This window comes from Dendropsophus ebraccatus, chromosome 7, assembly GCF_027789765.1.
Source record: "Dendropsophus ebraccatus isolate aDenEbr1 chromosome 7, aDenEbr1.pat, whole genome shotgun sequence".
Taxonomy (NCBI): Eukaryota; Metazoa; Chordata; class Amphibia; order Anura; family Hylidae; genus Dendropsophus; species Dendropsophus ebraccatus.
Window position 1 is genome coordinate 59,977,738 of NC_091460.1, and position 9,107 is coordinate 59,986,844.

Below are 9,107 nucleotides of genomic sequence, written 5' to 3' on the forward strand. Positions count from 1 at the left end.
TAAATAAGCTGTCAACCCTATACAACCACCATACAACCTCACCTACTAGCCAGAGAAAAAAGCTGCTCTTATAGAGGACATAGCATATTATGGAAGTATATGGACAACCCACAGACTTCAGTTGACACCCCCTTGTTTCCCTCATTGGGCCACTACAGTATATTGCACCTTTGCTGCCAGATTTCTTTACAAATTGCTGATGTTCCCTTGGGTCCCAGCCAGACAAAGTTTGATTAAAGGTCCGTGTGACATGTCAAAAGTTTTTAAAAATAACGGGCACTTTACTGAAAACAACTATTACACATACCAGCATCTTATACCGATCCCAGTTGCCTGACTCAACGTTGACATCTGGCAACCTGAACCAACATGCCTCAACCTTCAAATGTGACTTCACGTTATTATTTTGTTTAAGTGCTCTAGGATAAAACCACCTGACCCCAACCCATCAATTACAGATGACCTTTTCCCCTTTGCCCATTAAACCCTTTCTCGATAGTACATCCTATGCAGTGTGAACCCCTATGCAGCTTGGTGCTTATTAGAGATGAGCGAACCTCAACAATGCTCCGTTCCTCCAAACTCGAACATGCAGCGTTTGACTACTGGTGGCCATAGAAGTTGGATGCAGCCCTAAGGCTGCCTGAAAAAGGGCCCTTGGCTGTATCCATGTTTTCCAGGATTCCCTGGGGCTGTATCCAACTTTTGCAGCCACCGATAATCAAATGCCACACGCTCGGGTCTGGAGGAACAAATCTTGTTTGAGGTTTGCTCATCTCTAGTGCTTATCATTTATGCTTTATTTGACAATATTGTTCTTTTCCCCTAACTTTCTTCCATTTGTGTTTGACATTAATAGTGGGAGCAGGAGAAGCCGCCAACTTTGCAGCATATGCGTTTGCACCTGCTACTCTAGTGACACCACTTGGTGCCTTGAGCGTCCTCATCTGGTAACTATTACTTTAAACAGTGTTACTGAACTGCATTGTATAACATATACTGTACAATCTTTACGGTCAGGTGGACTACATGGTGGCTTCAGGCTATGTTCACAAAGCACAGATTTGGCAAATCTACCATAGATTTATAGTCTGTGGCAGAAATCTGCAGCTGAATCTACCTTTATACAGAGAGATTTATCTGACAGATTTTTGAAGCCAAAGCCAGGAACAGACTATAAACAGAGAACAGGTCATAAAAGAAAGGTTGACATTTCTCCTCTTTTCAAATCCATTCCTGGCTTTGGCTTCAAAAATCTGTCAGATAAATCTCTCTGTGTATAGGCAACCTTAGGGCCCTTTTATAATAATCGGCAATGAGCATTGTTAGAAACGATAATCGGCCCATGTAAAAGTGTCTGCGGTCAGCTGAGGAGCGGGAAAACACCTGATCCTCGGCTGATTGTATCTTTTATGCAGCCCTATAAATCATAAACCAGCCACAGATCTGCTTGTGTAAACAGGTGTCGCCTATAGCAATGTATTTAAGTAACCTAACGAACGATACAGAGAACTACGGTAAATTTTAAAAAATATATGTTTATTGCTGAACATGTGAACATGGCCTAATTGTGCATTCAAGTATGTCTCTTGTATTTTCTCAGTGCCGTGTTATCATCGTATTTCCTGAATGAAAAGCTTAATATCCACGGAAAGCTGGGTTGTCTCTTGTGTATCTTGGGCTCCACCATGATGGTTATACATGCTCCTCAGGAAGAAGAGGTCACTTCTCTTCATGATATGGAGCTTAAACTAAGAGATCCAGGTTGGTGTTTACACGTGATGGAAATATACATAAAATCCACGTTTATCAATCTTTTGTTAAAAAAAAAAAAAAAAAACTCCTAGCAATTACACCAGTTTTTGTTTTACTCAGATTGATACATCTGGGGCAACATATTCTGTTTAACTACCTTAGCTGTCCATTCACGTGTATACAGTATACTATATGTATGACACCTGTTTGACTGATATTGGAGACATTTTATGTGTATTGGTTGCTGTATGATATGTATTGTAATATAATTTAAACACTTATCTACCATGTTGCATTGTGGCTATCCAATCTTTCCCTCCTTTATCCAATGGGGAAAGTCAAGAGACCCCCATACACATTACATAGTCTTTTGGTCCCAAAGGCATTGGTGGGTTTGGCTATGTGTAATACTGTACATTTATATATTCCATTATAATACCCTAGCATGTGGGTCTCTCTTTTGCCTATGGCAATGTTGTCCTATCAATAAATCTAGCATTCTTATTTCATATATTTCTATCTTTACATTTTGTTTTCCAACAGGGTTCATTACGTTTGCTGTAGCGGCAGTGGTGACCTCCCTTATCCTTATCTTTTTTGTCGCTCCAAAGAAAGGTTCCACCAACGTTCTAGTGTACATCGCCATTTGTTCCATTATTGGTGCATTCTCCGTATCGACTGTCAAGGGTATAGGCATTGCCATTCAAGAGTTTGTTGACAGAAAGCCAGTTTATAGAGACCCCCTATTTTTCATCTTGTTGGCTACTTTATTATTGTCTGTCAGCACACAAATCAATTATCTCAACAAAGCCTTGGATGTGTTCAATACGTCTATAGTGACCCCCATATATTATGTCTTCTTTACCACCATGGTGGTCACCTGCTCTGCCATCTTATTCAAGGAATGGAACAGTATGGACGTCAGTGACATGATCGGGACCATGAGTGGATTCTTTACCATTATTGTTGGTATTTTCCTCTTGCACGCCTTTAAGAACGCAAACATTACCTGGAGCCAAATAACCGCTACTGTCCGGAAAGAGAAACAGATGCTCTCAGATGGACAAGAAGACCAGCACAGCTTACTAGGCAATGCAGACCACTCTTTATTGGCGTTTGAAGATGATAATATAATTATTGGCAGAACTATTCAACATTGAGACCTTACTGTGACCCCATAGTGGCTGGAGAGTCTGTACTGTCTCTACATGACCACTTCACTTTGAGCCTCAGTTCACTGGACCTTATGTAGATATACAGATATATATATATATTTTTATATGGATTGAAAATTAATTGTGGTAAAGTATTCATGTTTATATGGATGGATTTTACAACCCAATGGTGCTTACATAAAAATGAAAAGCAGTCATTTGGATATTGTTCCTTGGTAATGGCAATGGGTGTACAGAACTCTCCTGGATATACTGTAAAGAGTTGTCTCACCTATATCCCAATCTGGAAATGCGGATCTATTAGATGGGGTTCCTCTTTCAGGCTTCCTGTTAGCTAAAGCCAGCAGTGGTTTCAGAGGGGAACTTTTATGTATTACTTTCAGCATTGATATAAAACACTTAACATCTCATTACATTCAGACGTTCCCTGTCTATGTTGAAACATAGTTATAGAGTGGTGTATAGTTATATGAAACCTCCGAGGATATTGTTGGACGATGCCAGTGGTTGCATTGATTTTTTTTTTTATGTCAACAATTCATGTACTGTGCACCCAATGCTGAATCATTTACTTGTGGAAGGACTGTACAAAGGTCATATTTATAGAATATTCAATGTGTTATAAAAATTATGGAAATGTACTATATTTTATACAATGGAAAAGGACCTATACAGATGTGTTGCACTTAAAGGATGTGTCTAATGACATGTTCAGCTTCAGACTTCCTGAATGAATTGCAGATATTTTTAATTATTAAATGTGTTTTGATATAAAAAAAAACACTGTTTTTAATGGATTGCAGAACTAGATAGATAGATAGATAGATATTAAATAAGCATCGATTTTAATATTTAATAAGTCAATAATGGGCTAGTGTGCCCAACTATGCACTAGACATGACAGATCAAAATATTGTCAGATTGTCAGCTAATAGTGGGTCAGCACTAATCTCAAGCCTATGCCAATTTAAAGGGGTTTATCCAGGATTACAAAAAGCTACTTTCCTGAATAAACAGCACCACCCCTGTCATCAGGTTTTGTGTGGTATTACAATTCAGCTCTATTAACTTCAGTGGAACTGAGCTGCAAAACCACACCCAAACTGAGGATAGGAGAGATGCTGTTTCTGGTGGCCATGTTATTCTAAGACCAGACAACCCCTTTAACAGCTGACCATACACACAGGATTGCTGTCAAATGCTAGTTTAGTTAAGAAGCTCTCCCTATCCCCCCATACACATGCATGCCCATCTTTGAATCTGGAGAGGAGAGAAAACAGTTATTAAGACTTCTTTATTCCGGAAAACAAAAGGACATTGAAATCTAACATCTGCCTTTAATGGTGCGTTTACACAGACAGATTTATCTGACAGATCTTTGAAGCCAAAGCCAGGAACAGACTATAAACAGGAATCAGGTCATAAAGGAAAGACTGGGATCTATCCTCTTTTCAAACCCATTCCTGGCTTTGGCTTCCAAAATCTGTCAGATAAATCTCTCTAACGCACCTACGTTCACACAGAGCAAAAGGGGCGGATTACGCAAGGAAATATTTCCACCAGAAATCAACTGACACTGAATTCCGAGCAGAATGGAATCCCTTCGTATTTCAGCGCGGAATACTCGAGGAATCCGCGCTGATTCCGCATGCATTCAGTGCTGAAATTCAGTGAGTATTCGGTGAGTAATAGAGGGAGGTGCCAACAACAATTTTGCAGACTTTGGAGACTAGACTATATGGTACCTGAATTTTCTAGAACAGATCACCTCAGAGCTGGCAGAGGAGAAGGAGCTGAGCAGAGAGAAGCTGACCAGAAATGGCAAAACATCACCGCTTTGCAATTGATGGAGATGCACTAATTTCTGAGGTATGTATGTATGTATGTATGTATGTATGTATGTATGGTTTTTTTGGAGAAACTTTTGCTGTGGTCATATGCTGTGTGCATGCTGACATTGTCATTTCTTTCTTGTTGGCCCCTGGTATCACCTCCTTTGGGTTGTCTTGGGATTTCCCCACCCTTTCCCCCCCATTTCTGCGCTGATTCAGCGTGTAATTTCCGCTTGTATTACACGCTGAATACGCACATATTCCGTGCTGAAACAGAAAATCAGAGCCCCAATGAACATGTTCATTCTTCTTGCGGAAAGCGGATTAGTTCAGTGCGGAAATTCCACCGTGTGAACTGCAGAGCAGAATTTCCTTTCAACACAATGGAAATTAGCTCTGCACCTATTTTAACAGCTGAAATTTCAGCGCTGGTTCAGCGCAGAAATTCAGCTGCTTTTGCTCTGTGTGAACGAGAGTTGTAAGGACACCTCACACATTAGATAATCAACAGGTCCCACCAATGTCCTGCAGAAACCTTTTCATCTATATTGTAGTAAAAGGGTAAGCTAATGGTGCATTTACACAAAACGATAATTGGCCCGATCGTACGATTAACGATGTCGGAGTAACGATTTTCTTTTCATAACGATCAGCGTTTAGACGGTACGATATATCGTACGTAAAAATCGTTTTGCGATCGTTTTGCTATCGCGCGCCCACAGCCCGGCGTTCAAATTCGATCGTTATCGCGCAAATTCGCACGATAATCGTTACGTGTAAACGCAGCATAAGCCTATGCCATTGTGCCTTATTGCTTTAGTCTTAATATACCAATAGGCTATATGGATGTAATGCAGGAAGGACTATCCTGGATGAGCCAGTGCCCTGGTAGACTCCACACAACAATGTATAACATGGCATGTAAAAATCTGGGTGCCTTGACACAACAGATCTGTAATGATAGACCATCATTGTCTAAAAAGAAATTGGCAGTGTTTAAAATTTTCAGCTGACAAAAGATGTTTTGTTCGAGAAAAATTTGTTCATAGATATATCAGCAAAAAATTTTCTCAGCATGTTCCCAGAACATTCCCAGGAAGATCATTCATCCCTAACCCAGAGTCATTGATCATGTATGACCAGCCTGGACAACTACAAGGGCCGACAGGCCACTATCGCCCTGTGTAATATGGCCAAACATCTTCCTGTATAATAGTGGTGTGTGGCCTTAGTGAAGCAAAGGGCTGCACAGATGATACAATGATCATTTGTGCAGCCCTCCTAGTATATTGGTTGAGCCTTATAGTAGTAGGCTTGGTATCGGTGTATTAGTCGCATGGGTCTCCAAACTGCGGCCCTCCAGCTGTTGCAAAACTACATTTCCCATCATGTCTGGACAGCCAAATCCAAAGCTTTAGCTGTCCAGGCATCATGGGAGTTGTGGTTTCGCAAGAGCTGGAGGGCCGCAGTTTGGAGACCCATGGACAGGATTGGGGCTAGTATACAGGAGATGTAATAGGGCCCTAATAGCCTTATGGACTCAAATGTGTCTGTGAAATGATCATCAGACAACAGTTGTTCAACACTGACCTACTTCTATCTAATGTGTACGGTCACTTTTAGTGATATCATCAGATCTCTGGAGCTTTAAAGGAGAAGTCACACCATATTTAAAAAGGGGAGGAAGGCAGAGAGAGGTGAGAGGAAATAATAACCTAAATTCACCCATCCCTGTGCCTCCATTGCGCCACTCACCAGTCCTGCTGACGGCGGCCAGAAGTAATTTTCAGCTGGAAACTACAACGTCACAGCCTAGCTGAGCAATTGCACACTCAGCCAATCAGCTACTGGGGTGGTGTCCCACCTAAGTCACTGATTGGCTGAGAAGGCAATTGCTGAAGTTGCAGCTGCAGGTCACTGGCGGCTGTCAACCGGACCTGGGAGCAGCACTATGGGGCACAAGGATGGATGAGTTTAGGTTATTTTCCTGTAACCCCCCTGTAACTTCTCCTTCAAGAAGCTGGACCAGCAGTGAAATCAGGAAGAGGCAAATTATTTTGTTGCAGGGAGTATACAAAAATATAAATATATTCTTTGTGAGAAGTAGTGGCCTTGCCCACGGCTGTTCTGCATTTATACAGGGCAGGAATGCCTGCCGTAGGATGTGCTGATATTTTGCTGATTTCACAAAAGCCAACAATGTACGATGACCTTCACATTCTACCCTTTGATGACTGAACAGCATGAATGTCTGCATTATGTTTCGTGACACATTTCCCCATACAAGTCATATATATCAAATGTGTTATAGCTATTACCAGCTCTTTGCTATAGTTGCCATTTATGACATCACACAGGGATAACAGGGTTGATTTTATCGTTTTGCACAACTCCTCATGACACTATGCCATATTATCTATGGTTTTCCCATAGGTGTCATAGAACATTTACAGTTTCTCCCCCGCCCCAAAGCAATGAGGGCCACAGGATGTGCAGACTTCTCAAAAATGATATATTGGGCTGTTTATGGCAGCTGTTAATACTCAAAGGGGAAATTCAAGGGATCGTCCAGCACAAGGCCTGGATGAGAGACACACGCTTATTTCCAATGTTATACTGTATATATATATATAAAATTTTTGCGTCCCTACGTATTGTTATCTCTTCAACAGAATGTGCCAAGTTCTGCTCCTTGTAGCTGAGCTCCTTACCTGGGACTCTGCTGATCTTACACAAGTGATGCTAAGTAATTCTTACATGGGGCACCTTTGTGGGTTGTTTTTTTATGTTTTTATTACGGCCACGTTAGGTGTAAAACAATAACTGAGTGTATTGCAGTGAGTTCCTGATGAGATCAAGAGCCTCTCAGCACAAACCCAGGTGGGGCTACCTTCTGGTACTGGTTTACAACAACCTATTAAAGAATAGGGGACAAGGGAGCTGGTTAGCCCTTTTCTCCATGCCTTTTACAATAGAAAAACAATGTCAATCTCAGATAACTTTAACCTTTCCTTGTGTGCCTAAGGTGTGGGGGAGGCCTGCATGGTATCCGGAGCCAGGGAAGACTGCGCCCACTTCATTTTAACTAAGTGCAATATTCACATTATCGATGGCAAACTGCAAAAGAAAGACTAAGGGGCCTTTTACATTGGCAAGAAACACAAGAAACATTGCTAGAAATAATACCCGTGTGAAAATGACAGCGATCAGCTGATTGGGAAAGCAACAAATTATCGGCTGAACCGGCGTAAACAGGTGTTGTGCACCTGTCAGCACAAATGATGCAGGGATCATTCGTGCAGCCTGGCAGCATAACTGATCGTGCCTTCTGAAGGCCTTCTGGTTTTGCAGACTGGCATACTCAGATCTTACTTCAGACATCTATTCGTTCAGATAAAGGTTATTATGTAAGCTTTGACGATTCCACTGGGATAATCTTTCCGTAGTTCTCGTGCTGTCACCGAGGTTTCAGGATTCATGATGGGTAATATGATGTTACTAGACAGTGACAGCACCAGGTACTTGTACGTCATGTGATACTTGATAACTATCTACCTCTTGTAATTGAGGATTCTTATTTGGATGAGCCATACCTGAATTGTATATAGTGTATATGGTATTTATCAGGAATACAAAACATAATTGTGTACATATGTCATGTATATAAGCTGTGTATTTATAGATGGTATTACATAAAATTGTCAGGATGTAATTGTACTTGAGCAGCATTTCTTAAATGTCTAAGTCTGGAATGCTATGTCTTTTGTACATCATTTTAATATCTGGCCAAACAAGTTCATGAGTCAAGCATGCCATCTTATTTCATGTACTATAAAAGACAATAAATGCACTGAATGCTGGACTCGTCATCATGTCTACTCACTGACTTTTTATGGTGGTCTAACATGTCCATACAGAGATGTAGCAGCGGCACTGCCGAGATGCAGCTGTGCCGGGAGTGGTGGTCGGGAACCTAGGTAATAAACTGACAACTGTACAGGGACACCAAGGGGCCAAATTTAAAGGGGGTGCTTCACTTAAGAAAATTTTACCTTGTTGAATTCCTACCCATAAACTAAGCTTGTTTGTAATAGGTTTCTATTACAAACTAGGTTTGCAGCTAGGTTTGTAGCGTTTGGGTGGAATACCCCTTCAAAAAGAAAGCAACTTTGCTAAAGCAATGCTTTTGTATTTTTTATGACCTAACAAAAGTTTCAGTGATGGGAATACCCTACTACTGCATTTAACCTTGTGCCTAAGACTGTACTGTCGCTTTAAGAAGTATTTCAAGTAAAGCTATTCAAGTGGTGAAGTTACACGGGACTCTCTCTTTACTTAATCTTAC

General features: G+C 41.0%; 1 protein-coding gene across 3 annotated transcripts in view; it reads left to right on the forward strand.

Annotated features, from left to right (window-relative positions):
* The window catches only part of NIPAL1 (NIPA like domain containing 1), a 30,054-nt gene extending 21,423 nt beyond the window's left edge, over positions 1 to 8,631 (forward strand). For all 3 annotated transcript variants that reach the window (XM_069977591.1, XM_069977593.1, XM_069977592.1), the window contains exons 4-6: positions 860 to 950; positions 1,604 to 1,764; positions 2,299 to 8,631. In XM_069977591.1, coding sequence (XP_069833692.1) covers positions 860 to 950; positions 1,604 to 1,764; positions 2,299 to 2,915 — 869 coding nt within the window. In that variant the 3' untranslated portion in view covers positions 2,916 to 8,631. The remainder of the gene's footprint in view (positions 1 to 859; positions 951 to 1,603; positions 1,765 to 2,298) is intronic.
* Positions 8,632 to 9,107: the final 476 nt, after the last annotated feature.